The sequence below is a fragment of the Oncorhynchus masou genome, chromosome 7 (assembly GCF_036934945.1).
Source record: "Oncorhynchus masou masou isolate Uvic2021 chromosome 7, UVic_Omas_1.1, whole genome shotgun sequence".
NCBI lineage: Eukaryota > Metazoa > Chordata > Actinopteri > Salmoniformes > Salmonidae > Oncorhynchus > Oncorhynchus masou.
Window position 1 is genome coordinate 18,968,402 of NC_088218.1, and position 27,649 is coordinate 18,996,050.

Consider the following 27,649-nt stretch of genomic DNA (forward strand, 5'->3'; position numbering starts at 1 on the left):
ACCAGTGTGGTGGACTCGGTACAGGGATCAGGTCACCGGATCTAATCTTGTTGATGCCAGAGGTTCTAACCCAACCCTTATTCCTGAACTTAAATAATCATCTTTGTTTCCACCCTTGACAGAACAACATCTAATAAGGAAAACCACATTCATCAGTCCTGTGACTTTCCTTACAAACAATAGTGCAATAGTGAAATGAGCCGATTTAAAAATGGTATAAAACAAATTGATTAGGGGCTTTATTTAATCCGTATGGCGTAATTGCCTTTCAATTTCCCAGCGTGCATGGGGACTCTATTCAATGTAAACACCACATCAGCTTAATCAGAAATGACCTTTACATTTCAATCATGCTATACTGGGGATCTTCTGCGCTACAGATTTTAAAGGCTAGATTCATCACTCTCAGAAATAGAAGTGATATTCATTCATGCAAACTCATCTGACAAGACCTGTCGATGAGGATCAATGTGAATATAAAAAGGCACATACAGTCAATTACAAGCTAGAAAAGCTCCCGTATACACCATTTCAAGTCCCAGTGCAGTCAAAAGTGATTTTCCTAGGTTGGGTTGCCAGTTCGAATCCGGCGCGCGACTTGTTTTTCAACATTACCCAACATTCCTCACTAATCACATTTCTAATCTACATGACTAACCATTTCTTAACCCAGTATAGTCAAACATGATTTTCCTGTGTTTCATATACCTTTCCACACTATTGGAGTAATACTATGAAATTATGAAAATGATGATGCCCTTGTAGTGTAAGAGCTGTTTGAAAAGACAGGCTAAAATTTCAGGCAATTTTGGGATAGAGTTTTGAGCTTCCATGGTGACATCACCATGCGGTAAATGAGTCAATAGACCAATAAGAAAGAGTGTTCCAAACCTCTCTGCCAATTGTCAGTTTTCCCCTCCCACTCAGGCCACTCCCAGACAGTATTTGCAACATTGTTGCCTGAGAAATTGCCCTTTTGACTAAATATTTAGTGGGATTCATATTCAAACTACTAGTATTGAGTTTCAGAAGACATTCGCAAACCCTATTTGGTACATTGATGCAGTGACTACAGCAGATGCAGTAAATATATTTGGAGCTGCTGGTGCAAATAAGTCTTTAAAAAAAAAGTATGCAATAACAAAACAAAAATGACACTTTATGAGATTGATTTGGTAAACTTATGTTTTTACTTTGAATACAAATTACATTTATAATAAATATGATTTATATAGAAATTATTAAAATAAAACTGCTTCAAAAAATAAAAGCACTAAACTACATTACAAGGTATTTACTTTCAAATCAGATATTAATTGGCCACATTTGAATCTAAGGAAAGAGTCCTCAAATGTTGGCCCTTGTAAATTGTATACGCAAGTCTGACTCAAATATCAGTCAAGTCACGATTATACAATCAATTGTCATGGGTCTCGATGATTATTACTTTAAATCGATTGATTGGTTACTGCATGTTCATTTAATGATAAATAAAATAAATAAGGGACAGTTAACATTTAGTGTTATCCCACCACGTACTTTCCCAACTTTGTTTTAGCTTGGGGAAAAATCCCTACAACTGCATACGTGGATTTAACTCAACTCAGCCCCAACTGGACCAAACCGTTGTGATTCCTGTCCAAATGTAGTTTCCAACATGTAGTTTTTGCTGGGTGATAAGGCACTGTTGATCTCTGTAGACTGGAGAATGCCATGGGACTGCAGTGCCAGCCGACTCCGAGGAGCAGTACTCCAGGCTTTAAACTATAGTCAAAGCCTCCTCCAGGTTCTTACAGGGCTGTCTCAAAGATGACCAAGTTGCCGTCTGCGCCGACCCCGCCGTTGGTCGTACTGGGACGACTCCGGCTATTGTATGCCTGAATCAAGATGAGACAACCGGTGTTAGTGTATGCCAACCCGAAACACCAGAGGTATGTGGTGGAAGCACAAGAACACAACTCCCTGTGTGGTAACATGTCACTTTTGAACATTTCTAAGCTATTTCACTGGCAGAGAACAGAGTGGGAGAGTAAAGTAGAAATGCTCTGTTGAGTCAGTGTGCTACTTACCTGTTTAGCTGACTGCAGGAGGGCAACGGCCTCCTGCCTGCCTGTCTGCTGGACCATCTTGAAGAAAATACCATCGTGGTTCTGAAGTAGGGTGTGGGGCTCGTCGTATGCGTGGATCTGACCCGCGTCTAGAACCTGGGAACAGAGTCAAGTTATATAGTAAGTAATCTATAGTGTATCATTAGGGATACAAAAAGGACCTGACAAGTCCTTGGGGGACACGCACACAACCGTTCAAAAAGGTTTGGGGTCATTTCGAAATGTCCTTGTTTTTGTCCATTAAAATAACATCAATTTGATCAGACATTTAAAAGGCCCATTTTCAGCAACCATCACTCCTGTGTTCCAATGGCATGTTGTGTTAGCTAATCCAAGTTTATAAAAGGTTAATTGATCATTAAAAAAAACATTTTGCAATTATGTTAGCACAGCTGAAAGCTGTTCTGATTAAATAAGCAATAAAACTGGCCTTCTTTAGACTAGTTGGGTATCTGGAGCATCAGCAAAAAACGTAAGATCTCATACAATGTCTCCTTTCACAGAACAGCCCAACCTGGCTCCAACCAGAATAGAAAGAGTGGGAGGCCCCGATGTACAACTGAGCAAGAGTACAAGAACATTAGAGTGTCTAGTTTGAGAAACAGACGCCTCACAAGTCCTCCACTGGCAGCTTCATTAAATAGTACCCGCAAAACACCAGTTCCAACGTCAACAGTAAAGAGTTGACTCCGGGATGCTTGCCTTCTGTCCAGTGTGTGTTCTTTAGCCCATCTTAATATTTTCTTTTTATTGGCCAGTCTGAGATATGGCTTTTTATTTACAACATGCCGGAGTCGCCTCTTCACTGTTGACGTTGAGACTGGTGTTTTGTGGGTACTATTTAATAAAGCTGCCAGTTGAGGCCTTGAGGGGCCTGTTTCTCAAACTAGACACTAATGTACTGGTCCTCTTGCTCTGTTGTGCATCGGGACCTCCCACTCCTCTTTCTATTCTGGTTAGAGCCAGTTTGCGCTGTTCTGTGAACAGAGTAATACACGCTGTTGTATAAGATCTTCAGTTTCTTGGCAATTTCTCGCATGGATTAGCCTCAGAACAAGAATAGACTGACGAGTTTCAGAAGAAAGTGTTTATTTCTGGCCATTTTGAGCCTGTAATCAAACACACAAATCTAGATACTCAACTAGTCTAAAGGCCAGTTTATTGCTTCTTTAGTCAGGACAACAGTTTTCAGCTGTGCTAACATACTTGCAAAAGGGTTTTCTAATGATCAATTAACCTTGGATTAGCTAACAACATGCAATTGGAACACAGAAGTGATGGTTTGGGCCACTGTAAGCCTACGTAGATTTTCCATTGAAAAACATCTGCCGTTTCCAGCTACAAAAGACATTTACAACATTAACAATGTCTACACTGTATTTCTGATCAATTTGATGGACCAATTTTTTTTGCTTTTCTTTCAATAATGTCTAAATGACCCCCAAACTTTTGAACGGTACTGTATATAAAACAAAAGAATACTGTAGAGTAGACAGGTACCCGAGTTGGGTGGTCATTGTGTAACTGTGGAGCGCTCTCACCAGAATGCGGTCGCTGTCGATGATGGTGTTGAGGCGGTGGGCGATGGTGAGCACGGTGCACTCCCTGAATGTCTCTCGTATTGTCTTCTGGATCAGCTCGTCTGTTCTACAGAGCCAGGACAGACAGATGAGGACACACTCAGCTGGGAGGAAGAAACACTCACTTTCCTCTACTACTTGATAACTCCCAGTCTTGTGTTGCATTCATAACCAAGTGGGAAGTTGGTAATTACCAGCTGGATGCAGTCAACTAATTGAGAAAAGACGAGTGGCTAATTGACCATAGGCTGCATCAAACTAAAATTACAGCCATCATGCCTGTAAACAAATTAGTGTTCGAAAACCATATTAGTAAGTTGCTTTTATTTATTTATTAAAGTATGGTTTTACTGTTTCATTTAACTGCCAAAAATGCTGCTTTTATCGAGAATTTCCTTACTAGAGGATGTCAGAGGTCAGCATGTGAGAAAAGTCAGAGCTCAGGAATGATAGACAAATTTCCCCACTAGTAATTACCAGTTGGAGGGGACTTCAAGTGGATTTTTCCCAGTCATAAGTGGTAAATACCACCTTCCCACGTGGCTATGAATGCAGCATTAAAGCATGTCAGCTGCTTAGCTCTAAAGGGCAGACGGGAGGTTCTCCATGGCAATGTGTGTGTGAGACAGGAAGCTCTTTACCTGGGGTCCACGTTGGCCGTGGCCTCGTCGATGATGAGGATGCGGTTCTTCCTCAGGACGGCTCGGGCCAGACAGACCAGCTGCCTCTGACCCACACTGAAGTTGGAGCCCGACTCAGCCAGAACCGTCTCCATCTTATTGGGCAGCTCCTCCACCACAGACTTCAGCTGGACCTGGAGAGAAAACAGTTACTGGAGTAAGACCCCGATGCCACCAAAAGCCCATTAACCTGTATGTAAATGTGTGAGAGTATATCTCGAAACTATCTGCATCAATAGGAGTCTGAGGAGCAGTACCTCTTGGAGAGCGTTCCACAGGTCCTCGTCTGTGTGCTGGCTGAAAGGGTCCAGGTTCTTCCTCATGGTGCCGGTGAAAAGCACTGGGTCCTGCAGAACAGAGGAGCCACAAGCAGAAACATGTATTAAACTCTAACAGAGCCATATCTGAACTAGAAGCCTTTCCTTTACTACATTCAGAAGGACTAAGGGACAGAGCAGCCACAGAAAACCCACCAACAGTAGCTACCTGAGGTATGATGGACATCTTCTGGCGCAGGTCATGAAGGCCGATCTCGGAGGTCAGAACTCCATCGATGTAGATCCTGCCCTCTGGCTCTGCCAGGCGGAAGAGCGCCGATACCAGGGAGCTTTTCCCTGCACCCGTCCTGCCCACGATGCCAACCTTCTCTTTGGGCCTGAACATGGCCTTCATGTCCTTCAGGACCACAGGTCCATCTGAGCTGTAGGAGAAGCTGACCCGGTCAAAGGTGATGAGGCCTTGGCTTGGCCACTCAGGAGGAGGACGCTTCTGGGTTTCCCAGGGTGCTTCACTCTCCAGCTCTGTGTACTCCACCACCCTCTCCACTGACGTCATCTGAGGACAGTGAATAAAGCACCATGTCAAACAGCCCTGGCTTTTGTACTAGCATGGCTTCTCTAAGCAGCCCAGTACATCATTGGGGGTGAGCTCACTACCATCCAGGAAGATCATTAATGATTCCAGCCACCCAAGCCATAGACTGTTCTGTCTGCTTCTGCACAGTAAGCAGTACCAGTGCATCAAGTCTGACAGCAACAGGCTCCTGAACAGCTTCTATCCACAAGCCATAATACTTCTAATAATTAACAAAATGGCTACATGGACTATTTGAGTTACCCTTGTATTAATTTAGTCTCTATGCTCACTCACAGGACTCTACACACTCAATTTGCACACACAAATACATACAATCGTCATATTAGCTGCTGCTACCCTGTTTATCATACATCCTGATGCCTAGTTACCCCACTCCTATCACTCCAGTACACCTGCACATTGTAAATATGGTACTGGAACTGACTCACCCTGAATATAGCTTACTGACTTCTCATGTTCTTATTTCTATATCTCATGTTTTTGTTCTGTTATTTTTAATACTACATTGATTACTGCATTGTTGGGTTTAGAGCTTGCAAGAAAGGCATTCCACTGTACTTGTGCAGTATGTTAAAACGTGAAACTGGACATCTTCATACAATAGAGAGCGGCATTAAGAAGCTTCAGAAATCCCTCAGGCTGGATTCTTGAAAGAGCTGTTATGGATGAACATTCCATCCTGGCACGAATACCAGCATGAAAGGCCAAATAGACCAGGAGGCAGTTTCAGAGTCACCACTAGTAGTTCTGAGAACTGGGTTACACATCTCAATCAACATATTTACAGACTAAGTTCTCTGGTGAGTTTGTAAAGCATTTAGCATCTCTGAGGAAGGGATTGATTGTAAATACAGGTGTTCCTCTACATATCAGGGTTGTCTCACCATGTTCTCCACCTCAGCACTCTGCCGTACCCCCCACTGGAACATCCCCATGAGAGTCACAGCGTAGGACAACGCCAGGCCTACAGATCCAGCCTCCACCTCTAACAAGGCCAGAAGAGAAACAAACAGGACACTAGTTAGACCCAATGCTCAATCAATCATTTCTATTCTAGGTCTGGAAACAAGCTGTAGTTTTCATAGCCTCTTTCAGCTAACTGTAATTGTGTTGGCTCTGTGTGCCGTTGTCTCTTACGGTCTCGGAGCAGAAGGCAGCCGAAGGCGGTGATGGTGACGAAGACAGCGCACATGCCATCCAGGCGGACGGCAAACCAGCGAGAGGTGACCAGGAACAGGAACCAGGATTCTGAGAAACGAGAGACACTGATTCAGTTTTATTCCTATAGAACAGAGCGGAGACTGTTTGAGAATTATATTTAAGAACACGTATACATTCTACCCAATGTACTTGTACAAACAAAATGGAAGTAAGGCAGCATTGAAAGGAGAACCACCTGAGTGCAGATCCTGATAAGTGTCAAAGGTGTTCTGGAATCTCTCCTCGGCTCTGAAGGCCCGGATCGTCCACAGACCTTGGAGGGACGAGGACAGGTGGGAAAAGACTGGACTCCGAGCTGCAGAGAGACACATGATTACTGTGAGCACACACACACACACACACACACACACTTTAAAAAGCCACTGGCACTCACTGGTGGATTCCAGGCGCTTCACATCTCGTGACGTCTGCAGGAAGTAGCGTCTCAGGAACAGAAAGATGATGACAAGAGGAACCAATGGGATGAGGATCCAGGGGATGACGGAGGCCGCTACAGCGATCACACCGATGATCTGCAGGAATATCTACTCAGGAAAACAGCCCCAAAGACATAACCAGAGGAGAGGGAACAGGTTAACTGGTGATCGAATAGTAAATACCTTGTGAAGATGCAGGGCCAACATGTGTCGTGGCTCACCTGAATGAAGTCCACAAAGGTCCAAGGTAAGGCCGCGTCCAGTTGGCCGATGTCCTTAGAGAAGCGGTTGAGGACTCTTCCTGGGACACAAGAGGAGACAACACCAGGAATTTAAAGACTTTTCTTTCTTTGTCTACAGATAGATTATGTCTGACCTCATGTAAACACAAATACAGCATCCCTCAACACAAAACTGTGGCAACAGAAAATCTTTCCCTATATGTTCCAGTTTGTGCATGGCTTATGGCTCACCAATTGGGTTGATGTCAAAGAAGCGTACAGGTGTCCGGAGGATAGAGTTGAACATGCGGTTGTGCAGAGACTGAGCAGCTTTCACCAGCACATTGAACATCAACAGACTCCTGGCAAAGCCAAAGATGAGAGTTGCTCCAGTCAAACCTGAAAACACAGATTTTCCATTTTAGGATGTTACATTTTGAAGCACACATTTTGTAACACAGACAGACACACAAAGGTTATGGAGGAAGAAAGAGCCTGCATGACACTATTCCAGGAGAAGCAAAACAATTTCCAGAGTAGGGTTTCCACGGTGTCTCACCTGCGTAAATGCCGAGGTAGAAATCCAGGCTCAGCTCTTCAGTGACGTTGACACCATTTTGGACGGTCACAGTGCCGTTAACGTTGAGCTTCTCCTGCTCTCCTGCCCTGTCAATCACAGAGGAGACAGAGACAGTCCCAAACAGCATGTTAAAAGGGTAACATGACAGTTGCATGACTGGAAATGAACAGTGAAATTAAAACGTCTTACCAATATGCTAGCCACCAGTCCTGTAGAATGTATCCTGCCTGCACATAAAAACACATTAGTAGACCTATATCATTTAATGAAGTCGTCATCAGATTGAGTTTCTTCCACACGCACTACTACTTCTGTTTTTGATCATGTAGTTGTACCGGGGTTATGATGTCATTACCTGAGCTAGGAACTGGAGTAATACAACTCCTATCAACACCAGGATGTTGGCACCTGCCTTCAGGTACTTGACATAGAGGCCGACGCCGATGGTCCCCTCCGAGCGGCTCTCCTCGACTACTGTCTGGACAGGCTCTGCCTGCATTGCACACAAACATCATAGGATTTAATGGGGGCTATTCATTAAAGCCACTGCAAATAAAATGACATCTGTGCAACAATGTTAAGTGAGTCATTCTGTGCACTCTGTGTAGGAGAAACTCTGCAGAGGTTCAAGCACGAGGGAAGTTGAGAACTTACACAACCCCTGTGTTGGGGAATCTGAGCATGTCAACAAGATACAAATGAACTTGTTTTTTTTAAGGAAAGTACAACATGTACTTTGCTGTGGCTTGCATAGCTTCTACTAAAATTACAAGGCAACAGTAAACACTTTGTGCCCCACGAATGATGCAGTCCCCCCCCTCTCCCTCTCGGCAAAATTGAGTTATAGCCTGTGACTAAATCATTTCAGTCTATTATTATAGATACTGCCTTGGGCCAAATTGTGTAAATGCCGAATCTCTATGGCAAGACATCATTCACCCAAGTGTCGTCAAAATCGTGTCAGTGCTGTCTGAGATATTACGTATGATGGAATTTGCTGTGTCTGGCAAACTTCTAAAGGTTTGTACGCACTGCCTTCTTGTGGACAAAAAGAGCAAACACAGGTAACTTTTTCTTCACTCACTGCTTTTCTACAAAATATCATCAGGGACACAGAGTGAAAATGCTCCTGGCGACTATAACAAAGGACTGGAAGTGGGCGGGACCCACCGGAAGCTGTTCAGTTCCATCTTTAACAGAACGTATGGAGGAAGTGTGGGAGACCACGGAATTCTCCGAGAGGGTGCGGCTGCGTGGCGAGCGGCTTTCAGTCTCCGCCCCTGGGGCTTGTGGCCCCTCCTCTTCCCTCTTCAGGAGGGAGGTGAAGTCGACCCCAGAGCGCTGGAGTTCGCTGTACGTCCCCCTTGCCACCATGTGACCCTGAAACAGACTCACGAAAGTCACACCCCACCAAACATTTGGAGTTTGTATGTAATGTATGAGTGTTGTCTCTGTGCAATTATAGAAGTGTTCCTACATGTGTTTACAGTATAACCCATGGTAACACATCTCCCCCCTACTTGCAGTGCAGGTCCTGCATTAACTTAAGCACAGGGTATTGCATGTGTGCTCCTATGCAGTCTTAAAGCATGTGTAGAATGTTAAACCCTGCAAGGAACACACCTCCTTGAGGACGAGGATCTGGTTGGCTGCTTGGAGGTACTGCAACTGGTGGGTGACCAGGATGCGGGGCTTATTCTTCAGAATACCACAAATACACCTGGACATACAAACACATGGAGACAGTCTGAGATGACAGCAGACCTGCCAACCCTGTCCAACTTTTCAGAGTACCAGACTCATGTGGGCAAATTGGAGATTGTCACCTATCAAACAGGGCCAATCACTAGGGCCAGCTCACAAGTATTGGCTTTTCAGACACGGATCCTAATCAACACTAAAAGCAAAAACATTTTTTTTAAACAAAATGAACACATCGACAGAGACCTCAAACTGGTTTATAAGCGTGGAAGTAGGCTACCGCAAAGGGAATCTGAAAGCTGTTCGCTAGTTTTCTAAACTCCCGACTCCATTTAATGTCAAGATGTTAATTTTTGATTATACTTGAATTTTTTTTGTGGCATGGATCATAATTACAGTTAGTCTATGAGGTTGCGTGATCCGCGTAATATTACGTGGAAAATACAACTAATAGGGCCTCACGGGTGGCGCAGTGGTCTAGGGCACTGCATCGCAGCGCTAGCTGTGCCACCAGAGACTCTATTCGTCGTCAGGGTTAGGGAGGGTTTGGCCGGTAGGGATATCCTTGTCTCATCGCGCACCAGCGACTCCTGTGGCAGGCCGGGCACAGTGCGCGCTAACCAGTGTTTCCTCCGACATATTGGTGCAGCTGGCTTCCGGGTTGGATGCGCGCTGTGTTAAGAAGCAGTGCGGCTTGGTTGGGTTGTGTTTCGGAGGACGCATGGCTTTCGACCTTCGTCTCTCCTGAGCCCATACAAGAGTTGTAGCGATGAGACAAGATAGTAACTACTAAACAATTGGATACCACGAAATGGGGGAGAAAAAAGGGGTAAAAAAATAAAAAATACATTTAATTATGCGTCCCATTAGTTGTATCACTCGCACAAATGAGACCAGTTATTTTTCGTATTTGCATTTAAATTTTTCACTAACAAATGCGAGTGAACTGCTGGCACTTCAGTGCCCACAGAATGTCCATCTTATGTTCGCTTAACGTTAGCTTGACACAATGTGTTTACCTTTCCACAACAGGGAATCGAAAAGGGATTTGTCCATGTGTTTACGTACAGCTGGCAAACTCAGGATCACAACAAACAGGAGGGGCTACGTCGAATAATGATGTATTGCAGCTGTGTTGCAGCTCGAGAATCGGGACTTTAGATTTACTCAGTGGATTTTTTTTTTTTATTTCTGCATACTTTTAACCGGGATCTCGTGCCTGTGTACACGGACAGAATTACATTGTTGGTACGCAAAATGCGTGCATTTTGGTGGGTCTGTGACAACATCCACACCAAAAACACAGATTTGCTCTTTCAACGGTTAGAACACGTTTCAATAGCGTTATAGCTTTTTGTAAAAGTGAGCCCTGCACAGTAAAAGTGCAGCCCACTGCTCATCACTGCCCTGCTGGTTCCATTATGAACACTTTCAGGCGACCATGTCATGTGACAGGAAGAGGTAGAGTAGGGCTCTGTTGCCATTGTGTGCCTGAGTGGCAGCAGCACCACTCCTTTGCCTGCCTTCCAGAGGCTAGGGCTGCTTTGCTGGAGACCTCAGGGAGGTAGGAATAGAGCACTCCAGGCTTTCCGCTGGACTGGGGGACAGGAGCAGGAACAGAATGCTTCATAACGCCCCAGAACAATAGTGGAAGTACCGTACATATTCCAGTTTATGCTTCAGTAAGTCAGTAGTTCATCCACTGTATTACATACAGAGAGGAACACTTTGCTCATGATCAATGAGGTCATTTCCTTGCTTAGCCAATGTTTAGACTTGGTGAGCTACCCTGTGGCAATCCCCGTGACCCCTTATAAAGGACAAGGAGAGTGAGGATTATGCTGCTGCAAAAATGGATGAGCTCGCACAGACATCAATTCAACATTGGTTCAACATCATTTCATTGAAAGTCAGTTCATCGCCCAGTCAGTTGTGTTTTCTATTGTTTTGCTCTTTTACAGTCATGTTGAGACGGTGTACTGAGAGCAAAGTCCTATCAGTGGATTATTGTATTGCATCACTCTATTCAGATGTAGAAAAAAAATAAAAATGTGTTTAGCTGAAACTGTGGTTCACTCACTGTTCAAACAGGTGTCTCCCGACCTCAGCATCCACAGCACTTAGAGGATCGTCCAGCAGGTAGATATCAGCATCCTGGTACACAGCCCTGAGACACAACAGGGCTTTCAGATAGAGACTGGAGGATATTCATCTATAGAATGTACCTCAACTCATTTCTACTCTGGTATGAAGTGGAGCTGAATTCTTACCGGGCCAGGTTCACTCTAGCTTTCTGTCCCCCACTGAGGGTTGCTCCTCTGTCCCCTATCAATGTCAGGTCCCCGTCTGGCAGCAGCTCCATGTCCTAAACACAGAAGTGATAACAGCGACAACAGGGGTTAACAGTCATTGAACACAAAGCCATTACAACCACTGCAACACTCCTAGAATAAATACCATGAGAGCTCCAGTCAGTGTGTCTTACCCTCTTGAGGGCGCAGGCTCTCAGGACCTTCTCATACTTCTGAGGATGGAGCTCTTTGCCAAACAAGATGTTGCTGCGGATGGTTCCAGGGAACACCCAGGGCTGCTGGGAGGCGTAGGTCAGCTGACCTTTGACCTTCAACACCCCCTTGTCGTGAGGCAGCTCCCCCAGGATGGAGCTGAGCAGAGAGGACTGTGGGAAATGTGAAGGGGGAACAGGTGAGCTTGATAAGAACATACACTGAGTGTACAAAACATTAGGAACACCTTCCCAGTATTGAGTTGGATTTAACAAGCAACATCAATAAGGCATCATAGCATTGACCTGAATTCACCTGGCCAATCGGTCATGGAAAGAGCAGGAATTCATAATGTTTTGTACACTCAAGTGTACACAAAGGCAGGCACTATGTCACAGTAAGAGGAGAAAACCTCAATGTTTACAAATCCTGCAAAACCGGTATCTGATTCACACTGTCGCCAAATAAATATTCCAGTTGGCTTACTTCCCCGCTACGTTGGCGGTCCTCATACAGTGATGCAATAGGCTGCCACACCAAGCTAAGAAACATGACCTCTGACCTTTCCAGCCCCCACAGGACCAATGACAGCGACGAGCTGCTCTGACTTTACTGTGAGTGACAGGTTCTGGAGAGACGGGGCGTCCTGACTCTGTACAGAGCGAGAGAGGGGTCATTTCAGGTTACACTTTATTATAAAAGAGTGAGCACCAAAATGCATAAATATACAAATGCTAACCTGCTTTGTTATTGTAATGGTGAGATGTAAGCATGTCTTGGGGGGGTATGAGCTACCTTCCTCACAAATCATTCAGGACTATCCATAATCATGGTAGCATCCACATTAATGTAGAAGTGTTTAGAAACATATTCTATTCTTATTTACAATAAGTGACATTATTTACCATTAATTTCTATTGGGCACAAAATAATCTTAAACAACCAAAACAAACAGCAAATGCATCCAAAATTTTTGTAGACTCACAAGTTTAATACACAAGTGAATTTGTTTATAAACACTTTTGGTCCCCTAAAATGGGAGGACTATGAACAAAAAGTGCTGCAATTTCTAAGCGGTTCACCCGATATGGATGAAAATACCCTGAAATTAAAGCTGACAGTCTGCACTTTAATGTCCATCATTGTATAATTTCAAATCCAAAGTGCTGGATTAGAGAGCAAAAACAATAAAATTGTCTCTGTCTCAATACTTTGAGCTCACTGTATACACACACACACACACACACACACACACGTAGCATCAAGCTGTAATAAAGGTGTTTGTGATCGCAGTAAACAGTACTGTAGGTTTATCTAGGAGTCTGGGTGGCAGTAGTTGAACATTCACCTTGTCCCAGTAGCAAATCAGTTCCTGGATTTCCACAGAGGGCTCTTGCTTCTCCTCCTGGAGAAATCCATGGTTGCTTTTCACAATCTCATCCAACAGGAGAAAAGTCTGAGTGGAAACAATAGTTCACCAAGAGTTCAACAGTGATATACAGCCATGTCTCCTTATGTTAACAAAACTGCCACATCGAGATGGACCCGAGACTTTGTTTACAATCGTGTTGGATCAAGATGACACATTCAACAACTTGAGGATCTTGACTGCAATGATGCCTGTTACGTCCCTGGCTTTGAACAATCAGATGACATACAGTAATGAAAAGCCTGGCGGTGGCTCAGATAAGTCCCATGATGATTTTACAGTCACTGATCATAAAGCATGATAATGTGACATGATTACATACGAGTCTTAGGGGATCAGCCAGAGCTGGGCCTTGTGTTTCACATTGGCATCCAGGCAACTGTCAGGACAGCTCATCTAAAATTAACTAAAAAGGAACCCAGCGCAGAGACGACACCTGCACTGTCGGATGCCAACACGTGCAGAAGACGAGCCTTGCACAACTTCAGGAGAGCTCTGGTATTGCATGGTTCACACATCAAGAGATTATGCATTATCTCTGTTGACATATGTATTAAGTAAATGCACAATAACCAGAGCAACTGGGCAAGAATGGGATTCATATCCGCAGCAGCGCTTAGATCTGCATTTCACATGGATTCTTTTTAAGGGACGATGTGTCATAGCATCTCTACCTTGCATTAACTATACAGATACTGTGTGCTTCCCAGGAAAACATTACCATATGATAGCACAAATAAACACTAAAACTCCTTCGGAGAATGCAACCATTTAAGAAGTTCACATGTATTGTAATACCTTGATCCTACGGACGCTGATGCGCGTCTCAGACAGTTTCTCTACGGCCGAGGGGAAGAAGAGGGTGACGGTGAGGCGGACGGCACTGTACAAAGACACGGTCACAAACACCCGGCTGGCTGAGATTGTGTTCCCCAGGAGGACGTAGACGGTGAAGGTGATGAAGACGATGATCTTACTGGCCACAAAGAAGGAGGCCATGTTGAGGCCTCGCAGGTAGGAGCTCGACATGATCTTGGAGATCTCTTTCCTAGGGAGGGGGGGGATGAGAGAGGCATTCCGTAACAAAAACAAACCCAGAAAGTCGATGTGCACCACAGAGTACTATCGTATTCCCATAGCGGACGCTTGCTAATTGTTAACAAGTGCCAGTCAACATAAACAAATTGCAAGGACAGACACCCCAGCTCATAAAGCTGTTCAACTATTTTAAATGGTTTGTTGCATGCACACGGGGCGGCAGTGTAGCCTAGTGGTTAGAGCATTGGACTAGTAACCGAAAGGTTGCAAGTTCAAATCCCCACGCTGACAAGGTACAAAATCTGTCGTTCTGCCCCTGAACAGGCAGTTAACCCACTGTTCCTAGGCCGTCATTGAAAATAAGAATTTGTTCTTAACTGACTTGCCTAGTAAAATCAAGGTAAAAAAAAATATATATATTAGACAGCAGGGTTCTTGATCCAGGAGGGGATTTATCGTCTCTGCTGTAACCAAGAAGCTTGATCTTGCAGGCTAGCCACTTAGCTAGCAAGTTAGGAAACCAAATACATAGCCGGATCCCTGAGTTGGAGCGAATTAAAAGTTAAACGTATAGCTAGCTATAAGATATTTAGCTGGCAAACAGTTGTGAATTTCAAGCGTAACTTGAACTTCACCTCTCTTGCGCTGGACAACAGTCGTTAACTCTGTGTGCTCTTTGTAAACAAACATACTGTAATGAAACAGCAGGGAGCAGGTCTCGAACTCTCGACCTTCGAGCCCAAGGTCCGGCGCGCTGTCGACTGTGCCGCCAAAGCATGCACGTGCGGCAGGGTCGATTTCCGCGCTTATAAACCCAGGGTCGTAACAATACCATGATTGGCTCAATCAGCTGCTTTGGGGAAGTGCTTCATAATCAAAACAGGCGAAATGAAGAACACGATCTGCTTTATCTATTAACTTAGTGCACAAGACGACTGCAGGATGACTGCACTCAGTGTCCAGTTTAATTAGGTACACCACCCCGTTCACAAAAATGGTTAGCTTCTACAGACAGTAATTCACGTGGCCATGGTTTGCTATATAAAGCAGGCAGACCGGCATCCAGTTACTGTTCGATTGAACGTTAGAATGGGCAAAGCAAGTGACCCAAGAGACTCTGAGCGTGGTATGATCGTCGGTGCCAGGCGGGCCGATTCCAGTATCTCAGAAACCGCAGTGACTAGGGTTACCGAGAATGGTGCGACTGTCAAAAAAACATCCAGTCCGCGGTAGTCCTGTGAGTGAAAACAGCTAGTTGATGAGGCCGAATGAGAATGGTAAGAATCATGCAAGCTAACACGGGGCCACAAACAGGCAAATAACGGCGCAGTACAACAGCGGTGTGCAGAACGGCATCTGGGAACACACAACTTGTCGGTCCTTGACACGGATGGGTTATTGCAGCAGGCGACCACACCGGGGTTCCACTCCTATCAGCTTAAAAAAAATAAGTGGCTCCAATGGGCACACTATCACCAACACTAGATAATTGAGGAGTGGAAAAACATTGCCTGGTCCAATGGTAGAGAAAGGATTTGGTGTAAACAGCATGCGTCCATTGCCCCATCCTGCCTGGTGTCAACGGTACAGGCTGGTGGCGGTGTTGAAATGGTGTGGGGAATGTGTTCCTGGCACACGTTAAGTCCTTTGATACTAATTGAGCAAAGTTTCCAATCTCCGAAGAATTCAGACTGTTCTGGAAAAGGGGGGTCTGACCCGGTAGTAGACGGGTGTACCTAATAAATTGGCCACTGAGAGAAATAAATATATATAAGTATTGAAAAATCATACCGTGGGTATTTCAAAATACCCCAGTATAACCCTTTTCATGAGGCTTGGGTGGTAATTACTAGGATTTTAGTCGATTTGACTGCCATCTCTATGTTTGTATAACTTACACATTTGTGTCAGTGTTACTTTGGCACAAAGTACTAGATAAGATTATCTAGACAATGCATTGAGTCTATCTAAAATGTCTGGACAAACCCTCAGAAGAGACAATGTAGTTAGTGTGTTTGACAGTTTCCTTAATAAACGTTGTTACATCACAAGAAGCTATTGTTGGTGTCGATTCGTCGTGACAGAAAAATTACAAGAAGAGAAAGGTCTTTGGTTAAAACAGAACAACCAGCGGAAATGAATCATGGGTGATAACAGAATTCTTGAAATAAACACATTTGGCTTTGGACAATAGCGATTGTTAAGCCTTATTACAGTAACAATATCTCAATATTGAGTTTGTTCTGTGCAGTGGGATCCGTGCAAAAGCTTCAATGTTATACTTTTTTTTTTACCTTCTGACATCATTGACCAGTGCTGAGAAGGGCTTCTCCCAGGCATACATTTTGATGATCCTGATTCCAGACACCACTTCATTCATTGTGCGTATCCTATTGTCTGTCAAGGCTGCTGTTTTACTCCTGCAAGGAAAGGACAGTCATATTAGGTCTGGGTTCCTCAACCCTCACCCCCAGCGATTTTATTTTTGGAAATCTGTTCCAAAGTATTCCCAAGCATAATAGAAAGATACATATGATTGTATACAAATGTAAGTAATGTTTGAAATTACTATGATTTAGTCAAATATATCTGTTTGTGCTTCCTGCAGCCAATTTGCAGTCCACAAATTTAATCGTTTTCCAGCCCCCTGAACATCTGCTCAAGAAAAAAAAAATCATCCCGCAGCCAGCTGAATCTAGTTGATGATCCCTGCATTAGGTTAAAAAAGACCACATATACACACACATATATATATATCTCTTAGACAATCCTGGTCTATTGACAAGACAGCCAATTGTGCCCTCACATGGTCCACGCTAGGGTTAGGCCCTCACATGGTCCACGCTAGGGTTAGGCCCTCACATGGTCCACGCTAGGGTTAGGCCCTCACATGGTCCACGCTAGGGTTAGGCCCTCACATGGTCCACGATAGGGTTAGGCCCTCACATGGTGCCGTGTCTCCCGCATGCTAGCGTAGCAACGACTACCCCGCTGGACCCTATGATCACTTGGCTACATAGCTGATGCTTGCTGGACTGTTCATTTATCCCCGTACTCCACTTTGTTTACCTTTGTTTATCTGTCGGCCCTAGCCCCGAACTCAGGCCCTGTGTGTAGTTAACCGACCCTCTCTGCCAATTCATCGCCATTTTACCTGTTGTTGTCTTACCTGTTGTCTTAGTTAGCTCTCCCAATCAACACCTGTGATTGCTTTATGCCTCGCTTTATGTCTCTCTCAAATGTCAATATGCCTTGTATACTGTTGTTTAGGATAGTTATCATTGTTTTAGTTTACTGCGGAGCCCCTAGTCCCACTGCACATGCCTCAGATACCTTCTTTGTCCCACCTCCCACACATGTGGTGACCTCACCCAGTATCACCAGCATGTCCAGAGATGCAACCTCTTATCACTCAACTCAGTGCCTGGGCTTATCTCCACTGTACCCACACCCCACCATACCTGTCTGCACATTATGCCCTGAATCCATTCTACCACACCCAGAAATCTGCTCCTTTTATTCTCTGTCCCCAACACACTAGACGACCAATTTTGCTAGCCTTTAGCCGCACTCTCTTCCTACTCCTCCTCTGTTCCTCAAGTGATGTGGAGGCGAACCCAGGCCTTGCGTGTCCCCAGGCACTCATTTGTTGACTTCTGTAATTGAAAAAGCCTTGGTTTCATGCATGTTAACATCAGAAGCCTCCTCCCAAAGTTTGTTTTACTCACGGCTTTAGCACACTCCCTAAACCTGATGTCCTTGCCGTGTCTGAATCCTGGCTTAGGAAGGCCACCAAATATTCTGAGATTTAATTACCCAACTACAACATTTTCCATCAAGATAGAACTGCCAAAGGGGGAGGAGTTGCAAACTACTGCAGAGATAGCTTGCAAAGTTCTGTCATACTTTCCAGGTCTATGTCCAAACAGTTTGAGCTTCTAACTTTAAAAATGAATCTCTCCAGAGATAAGTCTCACTGTTGCCACCTGTTATAGACCCCCTCTCAGCTCCCAGCTGTGCCCTGGACACCATTTGTGAATTGATTGCACCCCATCTATCTTCAGAGTTCATTCTGTTAGGTGACCTAAACTGGGATATGCTTAACACCCCAGCAGTCCTACAATCTAAACTAGATACCCTCAATCTCACACAAATTATCAAGGAAACCACCAGGTACAACCCTAAATCCGTAAACATGGGCACCCTCATAGATATCATCCTGACCAACTTGCCCTACAAAGGGATCTCAGCGATCACTGCCTCATTGCCTGCATCCGCTATGGGTCCACGGTCAAACGACCATCCCTCATCACTGTCAAACGCTCCATAAAACACTTCTGCGAGCAGGCCTTTCTAATCGACCTGGCCCGGGTATTCTGGAAGGATATTGACCTCATTCCGTTAGTCGAGGATGCCTGGTCATTCTTTAAAAGTAATTTCCTCACCATCTTAAATAAGCATGCCCCTTTCGAAAAATGTAGAACTAAGAGCAGATATAGCCCTTGGTTCCCTCCAGACCTGACTGCCCTTGACTAGCACAAAAACATCCTGTGGTGGACTGCAATAGTGTCGAATAGTCCCCGCAATATGCAAATGTTCAGGGAAGTCAGGAACCAATACACACAGTCAGTTAGGAAAGCAAAGGCTAGCTTTTTCAAACAGAAATATGCATCCTGTAGTTCTGACTCCAAAAGGTTTAGGACACTAAAGTCCATGGAGAACAAGAGCACCTCCTCCCAGCTGCCCACTGCACTGAGGCTAGGTAACACGGTCACCACCGATAAATCCATGATAATCGAACATTTCAATAAGCATTTCTCTACGGCTGGCCATGCTTTCCTCCTGGCTACCCCAAACCCGGCCAACAGCTCCGCACACCCCGCAGCTACTTGCCCGAGCCTCCCCAGCTTCTCCTTCACCCAAATCCAGATAGAATATGTTCTGAAAGAGCTGCAAAACCTGGACTCGTACAAATCAGCTGGGCTAGACAATCTGGACCCTCTCTTTCTAAGATGATCCACTGCCATTGTTGCAACCCCTATTACCAGTCTGTTCAACCGCTCTTTCGTATCGTCCGAGATCCCTAAAGATAGGAAAGCTGCCGCGGTCATCCCCCTTGAAGAGGGGGAGACACTCCAGACCCAAACTGTTATAGACCTATATCCATCCTGCCCTGCCTTTCTAAAGTCTTCGAAGGCCAAGTTAATAAACAGATCACTGACCATTTCGAATCCCACCGTACCTTCTCCGCTGTGCAATCTGGTTTCCGAGCTGGTCATGGGTGCACCTCAGCCACGCTCAAGGTACTAAACGATATCATAACCCCCATCGATAAAAGCCAGTACTGCGCAGCCGTCTTCAACCTGGCCAAGGCTTTCGACTGTCAATCAGCGTATTCTTATCGGCAGACTCAACAGCCTTGGTTTCTCTAATGACTGCCTCGCCTGGTTCACTTACTACTTCTCAGATAGAGTTCAGTGTGTCAAATCGGAGGGGCTGTTTTCCAGACCTCTGGCAGTCTCTATGGGGGTGCCACAGAGTTGAATTCTCAGGCCAACTATTTTCTCTGTATATATCAGCGATGTCGCTCTTGCTGCGGGGGATTCCCCGATCCACCTCTAAGCAGACAACACCATTCTGTATACATCTGGTCCTTCTTTGGACACTGTGTTAACAAACCTCCAAACGAGCTTCAATGCCATACAACACTCCTTCCATGGCCTCCAACTGCTCTTAAACGCTAGTAAAACCAAATGCATGCTTTTCAAACGTTCGCTGCCCACACCCGCCCGCCCGACTAGCATCACTACTCTGGACGGTTCTGACCTAGAATACGTGGACAACTACGAATACCTAGGTGTCTTGCTAGACTGTAAACTATCCTTCCAGAAATCTCCAATCCAAAAATCAAATCTAGAAATCGGCTGTCTATTTCACAACAAAGCGACCTTCACTGGCGCCGCCACCAAACTTACCCTAATAAAACTGACTATCCTACCGATCCTCGATGATGTCATCTACAAAATATCTTCCAATACTCTACTCAGCAAATTGGATGTAGTCTATCACAGTGCCATCTGTTTTGTCACCAAAGCCCCTTTTACCACCCACCACTGTGACTTGTATGCTCTAGTCAGCTGGCCCTCGCTCCATATTCGTTGCCAGACCCACTGGATCCAGGTCATCTGTAAGTGCCAGCAGCATACCACCCTGCATACCACTGCTGGCTTGCTTCTGAAGCTAAGCAGGTTTGGTCCTGGTCAGTCCCTGGATGGGAGACCAGATGCTGCTGGAAGTGGTGTTGGAGTGCCACTAGGAGGCACTCTTTCCTCTGGTCTAAAAAAAAATATATCCCACTGCCCTATGTAGGGTGCTGTCTTTCAGATGGGCCGTTAAACGAGTGTCCTGACTCGGAGGTCATTAAAGATCCCATGGCACTTATCGTAAGAGTAGGGGTGTTAACCCTGGTGTCCTGACTAAATTACCAATCTGGCCCTCAAACCATCACGGTCACCTAATAATCCTGTTTACAATTGGCTCATTCATCCCTCTCCTCTCCCCTGTAACTATTCCCCAGGTCATTGCTGTAAATGAGAATGTGTTCTCAGTCAACTTACCTGGTAAAATAATGGATAAATGAAAAAAAAAAGTCTATGCTAGGTAAAGCTCTGCCTTATCTCAGCTCACTGGTCACGATAACAATACCCACGCGCTCCAGCAGGTATAGCTCACTGGTCATCCCCAAAGCCAACACCTCCTTTGGCTACCTTTCCTTCCAGTTCTCTGCTGCCAGTGACTGGAATTAATCGCTGAAGCTCGAGACTTCCCTAACTTTAAACAGCAGCTAATCGATCACTGCACATAGTCCATCTGTAAATAGCCCTACCTCATCCCCCATATTGTTTTTATTTACTTTGCTGCTCTTTTGCACACTAGTATCACTACTTGCACACCATCATCTGCTCATCTATCACTCGTGTTAATCTGCTAAATTGTAATTACTTTGCTACTATGGCTTATTTATTGCCTTACCTCATTTAATTTGCACACACTGTATATAGACTTATTTTTCTATTGTGTTATTGACTGTATGCTTGTTTATTCCATGTGTAACTCTGTTGTTGTTTCTGTTGCACTCCTTTGCTTTATCTTGGCCAGGTCACAGTTGTAAATGAAAAATGGTTCTCAACTAGCTTACCTGGTTAAATAACGGTGAAATTAAAAAAATGTTCAACACTAGGGTTAGGATTATGTTCTCATATGGTCTATTCTAGGGATAATCATTACACATCATAAATGCAGTCCAAAGATCAATTTGTAAAGCAATTGGTATGTTCATTGGGTTTCATATTGGGCAAGAAAAGGCACTCACTGACTTCCCTGCGTGTTTTGAAAAATCTTAAGCTCAGACTCCTATCTACATTGTGTGTTACCTGAACTTGGAGAAGAGCCTTCCAAACATGGTCTGCGTTGGCATAAGGATGACGAGGACAGCCATGCCTGCGAGGCATGATGGGCCAATCTCCACCCACAGCAGCCCCAGGACGGCCGCCGCCTGGAGAGGCCCTACCCACAGGAAGTGCAGGAAAATAGTCACCTGTAACCAAGAGGGATCATGTGTTGGAACTCATAGGGTGAGTGTTTCTAAACAAGAACAGGATTTTGGGAGGTTATGGTACATCAGTTGTCTCAAATTCCCTCCAGCAGGCCACCACAAGGCAGTTAACCCACTGTTCCTAGGCCGTCATTGAAAATAAGAATTTGTTCTTAACTGACTTGCCTAGTTAAATAAAGGTAAAATAAATAAAAAAATAAACAAAAACTTATGGGCCTGATGTGGCCCACAAGCCATGAGTTTTAGACCCGTGTTCTAGACCCCCGTGTTACATCTATAACATGGCTGCTTCATCTACACTGCAGTTTGATGTTTCAGTCACTGAATTCAACTGCACTTGTCCAGGGTTACAATAAAAAATGTGTACTGTTGGGGGTACTGGAGGACCAGGATTGGGAAACACTGGAGTAACAAGTCAAAATGTTAATATGTCTGACAGGTGCCCGGAGAAGCCTGTGACTCTGACCTTTATCAAAATGCACAGTACTGTACTTTAAAAACTCAAGTGTTACTTTGACTGGCACCATGCAGGTTAACAACTCAGTCAGCCTTGTGCGACTTCCAGGGTTGAAGTAACACAGCTGATATTGGATTGGGTCTGTCTGACTGCACAGTGGATCAAAAGGTCTTAAAATTATAGGTTCATTTTCAACAGCTTTTTCTACTGTTGCTAATACACTAAGTCAGCAATATGCAAAGTGACAAAAAAACAATGCATTACAGGGTTCATACCTCATCAAACTTGTTGACATCGTTGGATAGCAGATTCACTATTTGGCCTGTGGTTGTTTTTCCCATCGCTGCACTGCTGAGACACAGGGCCTATGGGGAGACATATACATTACCAAGTTAATTATTGCAAACTCAATAAATGACCAGGTCATTTGTCACAATACGAAGAAGAAAATACCTACATGTCAGGTTGGAAAGGCAGTCATACCCTAGAGCAGGGTTTCCCAGCCCTGTCCTCAGGGACCACTAGTTGTTTCACATTTTTTATGTAGCCCTAAACTGGCACACCGGATTGAATTACTCTATAAATCATCAACCCCTTGACTAATTGAATCAGGTGTGCAAGCTTAGATTTAAAAAAGTGAAACGTATGGGTTAGGAAATACTGCCCTAGAGCAGGGGTGTCAAACTCAAACCAAGGAGGGCCAAGTGTCTGCAGGTTTTTCCTTTCAATTAAGACCTAGACAACCAGGTGAGGGGAGTTCCTTACTAATCAGTGACCATAATTCATCAATGAAGTACAAGGGTGGAGCGAAAACCCACAGATACTTGGCCCTCTGGAATGAGTTTGACATGTGCCCTAGAGGGAGGGTGGCTCATCCTTTAGTCTGCCAAGTTCAAGTTCAGGACATCAGATACAACCTTGAAAAAAGCAGTTAAAAATGTTTAAAAAAAAAAAAAAAAAAGTCTGTAGGCATGTGTCTCTTATACTGACCTTCTTGTAGATCATGTGACACATGGCTACTCGCATTTTCATGCCGGTCCTCTGGACGTGGAAGAAGTAAAGGTGATGCGTGATAGCCAAGATCAGAGTGGACAGACAGACACCAGCAGCGTAGCCAAAGGCCTCATACAGTGCGTCCATATTATCAGGATCGTACTTCTCAAAGTATTGGATCAGCTTTCCCAAGAACACTGGCTGGATCACCTTAATCACCTCCTATTGGGGGAACAAGAGAAGAGGTAGAGAATACAGAGGATATGAGGTGAATCCACAGCTTGATATATAAAACATATGGCTAAGATATCATTCATTCTCTAGCAGGGTACCAGTAAGTCTTACACGGGTCGTGTTTTTTCTTCTACATACCTCAATAAGAGTAAAGATCCCCAACACTGCATAGGGTTTCCAGTAGCACTTGATCAGGACTTTGGTGAGTTTGGGAGGCCTGAGATCTTTGGCAGCCTTCTGCACCTCATGGTCCCAAAGACTGTGGAGAGATGGCTTTCATTTTACTTTGGGAGAATCTCAGTTGCAATGACTTGATTTCTCACGTCCTCACCAATGAGTTTTGAGGAGGCGAGGACCGACGACGCAAGGTATCCCTATAGGTACCTGGATGTTCAAGTCTGCATTGCATCATGTGGTGATACAATTACCCTTAAAGGGGCAATCTAGGATTGGTACATCCATTTCTTTACATTTAAATGAATGATTATATAGCCATTGATTTGTGAGCGTAGTTCAACTGTCTTAATCCATCACAACACAAAATAAGCTTGTTTTACTCCACTGTGTCTAAACAATGTTATTGTAAGCAAACACTATACATCTTCAAAACATGGTTAAAACTATAATTCCGACCTCATGGATGGTCAGTGTTTGCATCCATTGCTCTGTCTGAGTCTTAGAGTATGAATGTGTAACTCAAAGAAACTCACTCAAGGTTCATAATATAAAACAACAACAATTACACACCAATGTGTCACCAGATCACACATGGAACACTTTTAAATAGTCCTGAGTAACTACATTGATTTGTCATTTTAAAATATACCGAGGTTGTTTTCCCTGCAAAAACTACATTTTAAAATAGTTTATATTACTCAAACTGGGCCAAAATGGACCCCCTGCAATGTTTGACACCCCTGTTTAGTTAAAGACAATGGATTGATCAGCATGACCACATTTAACAAACATAGGATATGTTATTTACATTTGTGTACCTCCCTTTAGTATGATATGCTACGTTGCGAATAGAATAATGGTCTGGTTACTTAAGACAGAAACAAAAGTAGGTCAGAGAGCATGGGTCTGTCCAGCAACTCAAAGGTTGCATGTTTTAGTCACGTCGGGGACAACTGTAGCATTTTAGCCAACCCTTCCCCTAACCTCAACTTAAATTCTCCATACCTGCTAAGCAAATACTCCTAACCTGCTGCTTTAGCCACTAACGTTAGCCACAAATACTAACAACGCAACAAGAAGCCCAGTCCCAGAGAAAGATGTATAATACTATACGTCCTCCAAGATGATTGATACATTCAGTCATCCAATATGTATGATGTGGTACAATAGTTATTACATTTTGTAAGGTAACCTATACTAAATGGAGGGAGACAAGTGTACATTCCAAATCCTACAAATCTCCCTGAGGCCAGGTTGGATAGGTGAACATTCACAATGTCTTGGTGAAATGCTGAAACACTGTTTATTTTTCCCCTCATTTACAGGAGGGTATGCATGCTTCCTTTTATTGAGTCATTCTATAACGGTCCTTGAAAGCAGACAAGACAGGCAGCATGTAAAATATTAACAAGGACATGTTAAATGACACAACTCCTTTCCACCCATTTATCAAAGGGTAAACAGCCAAAAGGATATGGCTTTCATGATATGCTTAGTGTATAGTAGTGGTGGGATAAACATCCTCAGGTGGGTGATAAGCAACTGTTTGAAGGCGATTCCGCTATTACGTTTTATTTAAGGTGATGTTTGGGCTTAATTAACCACAATTCATCAGGCCACTTCTGTCTTGGTTCAAAATTATACGTGCCATACCTCTGTAGTTCCTCTCCCAGTCTTTCAGACCCATCCTCCGGAAGCACTTTGTACAGGTCATCTTCCTCTAGCCTTCGTTTGTATCCAATGCGGAACAAAGGATTTAGCCAGCTAATGAAAAAGGGAAGAGAGAATATATGGAAAAGGGGAAGAGAACAGAGCTAGAGATGAAGAGAAGTGTTTAATACATGTAGTGTTACATTCAGGATGAGCAGGGCAATGCATGCACTAGACCAGGGGTGCCCAAACTCGTTCCTGGGGCCCCCATGGGTGCACGTTTTGTTTCCAGTCTTTTTCTTCCTAGCACTACACAGCTGATTCAAAATAATAAAATCTTGATGCTGAGTTAGTTTTTTGACTCACTGTGTAATGATAGGGGGAAAAAACTAAATGTGCACTCCGGGAGGCTCCAGGGCCGAGTTTGGGAAACGCTGCAGCAGACCAGTGCGTCCTGAACTTTTTCACTCATGCTCCCCTTTCATCTAGGGCTGGGAATTACCAGGGACCTCACGATATAATATTATCCTAATTCTTACGTGCCGATATGCATTGTGATTCAATGCTGCGATTTTATTGTGATTCAATGTTCCAAACATATTGCTCACCATATGTCTGCTGCAGAGGGACAAGAGAGAGCTATGAGAAAACGAGTTTTGATCTGTCATGGGGAAAAAAAAGTGGTGAAATGAATTGACTCCCTATTTAAAAAGAAGATAGAGAACATGCTATGAAGGGGGGGGGGGAATACTGGAGATATGGTACAGATACAGCAAACTAGCACAAAAATAATGTTGGGATAGTCAAAACGATAGATCAAAAATAATATCCTCATTATGTAGCTATCGTTTTTCCCGATCACTACTTTCATAATCACCTGGACATTTCTGACAAGTTATAAATAGCTCTAAGGTCTGCAATGACAAGAGGGAAAACTGCTGATGCACTACCCAATTTCAAAATTGCACCTTGTGCATTATACTACTACAACTTATTTTTAAAGTTTTGGTTATTCCTCATCTCCCACTACCTCTTCTACAGGAGACCCCTCGCGGTTTGGGAACCACTGCAGTAGACGATCTACTCTATTTGTGACATAGGCCTACTGGTAGCATGTCTTTGTAAAAAACATTTATTGCAAATGCTTGAGTACCCAACTGTGTGCACTGTGCATGTAAAATGTACAAATTGTCAGCAAATGCCTTAGCAAACTTTTTTTTAATACCTACTCCAGTCTCCTTTTTAGCTAATTTGCACCGAAAAAAAAATGTTTTGCTCAAAATATTTTGTTTTACCCATTTGTACATTACTGTCTTTATACGTGGGGTGGGGTATTGTTTTTCAACTGGAAAAGTCAACAACAAAAATTGCTGGAGCGCGTCTTTAATGTAAATATAAGGCACAGATTGTCTCATTCAATTCAAAATGAGGCATTCATCCTTTCCCTTCTCGCAGAGGTTTACCTCTGAGTGTATCCGAAACAAACAGGGTGGGGATTAATAGCCTAGTTTGCGCAAACAATATTCTTGGTTCATAAATTACTGGAATCTTATTTGGCACCATACATAATCCAAGACTATGAATCAACCGGAAATTGTGATTTCACAGTGGGGGAAACCATGGAATTACATGGGTAAAACGCACTTTGTGTAATAAACCAGACTAGTGCTTTTTAAGTTATACGTGTTCATTATCACGTTATACCTCATTTAATTAAACAGCTAATCGTTTAACCTCTCAAACTAAAATTGACTGAAGATCTTTCGAATAGCCTAATAGTAACACTTTCAGTAAAAACTATAACGACTTTCTGTAGAGCCTAGCTCAGCTTCATTTCAATGACCCGGCAGCGAAGGTTGCTGACTTACCAGAAGAATACCTGGGAGAAAAGATTAGCTGTTGCTGATGGATTCGTCTTCGCATCTTTTTTTACCGGTTCCATATTTCCCTGCTGGCACTATTCAAAGGCTTAGCTAACGTCCACGTGTGCGGTAGGACAAATTCGCCACCTCCACTCTTCAAAACTGTAACTTTATTTTCTGTTGTGTAACATAGTTTCACGCACATGGTACTAAATTACTAGACAGACAGCCAATAGAAAATGTGATAATTATGTAAAGCCAATCACTGATCTCGAGTCGGAATTGTGCTGTGGCACGACACGCGCTA

At 43.9% G+C, this 27,649-nt stretch overlaps 1 protein-coding gene across 1 annotated transcript; it reads right to left on the reverse strand.

Moving 5' to 3' along the window:
• Nucleotides 1–212: 212 nt before the first annotated feature.
• LOC135543458 (ATP-binding cassette sub-family C member 4-like) lies at nucleotides 213–27,649 on the reverse strand. The gene is made up of 30 exons (XM_064970736.1): nucleotides 27,349–27,649; nucleotides 25,484–25,594; nucleotides 23,792–23,912; nucleotides 23,417–23,641; nucleotides 22,702–22,791; nucleotides 21,788–21,951; nucleotides 16,649–16,774; nucleotides 14,115–14,364; nucleotides 13,236–13,343; nucleotides 12,450–12,539; nucleotides 11,869–12,060; nucleotides 11,654–11,748; nucleotides 11,464–11,550; nucleotides 9,306–9,402; nucleotides 8,853–9,062; nucleotides 8,038–8,175; nucleotides 7,872–7,909; nucleotides 7,662–7,768; nucleotides 7,355–7,501; nucleotides 7,103–7,182; nucleotides 6,839–6,989; nucleotides 6,641–6,760; nucleotides 6,382–6,492; nucleotides 6,129–6,229; nucleotides 4,855–5,202; nucleotides 4,626–4,715; nucleotides 4,330–4,502; nucleotides 3,650–3,755; nucleotides 2,070–2,204; nucleotides 213–1,877 (listed from the first exon to the last, which is right to left on the reverse strand). The coding sequence occupies exons 1-30, from the start codon at nucleotides 27,420–27,422 to the stop codon at nucleotides 1,791–1,793; spliced, it is 3,972 nt and encodes a 1,323-aa protein (XP_064826808.1). The 5' UTR covers nucleotides 27,423–27,649; the 3' UTR covers nucleotides 213–1,790.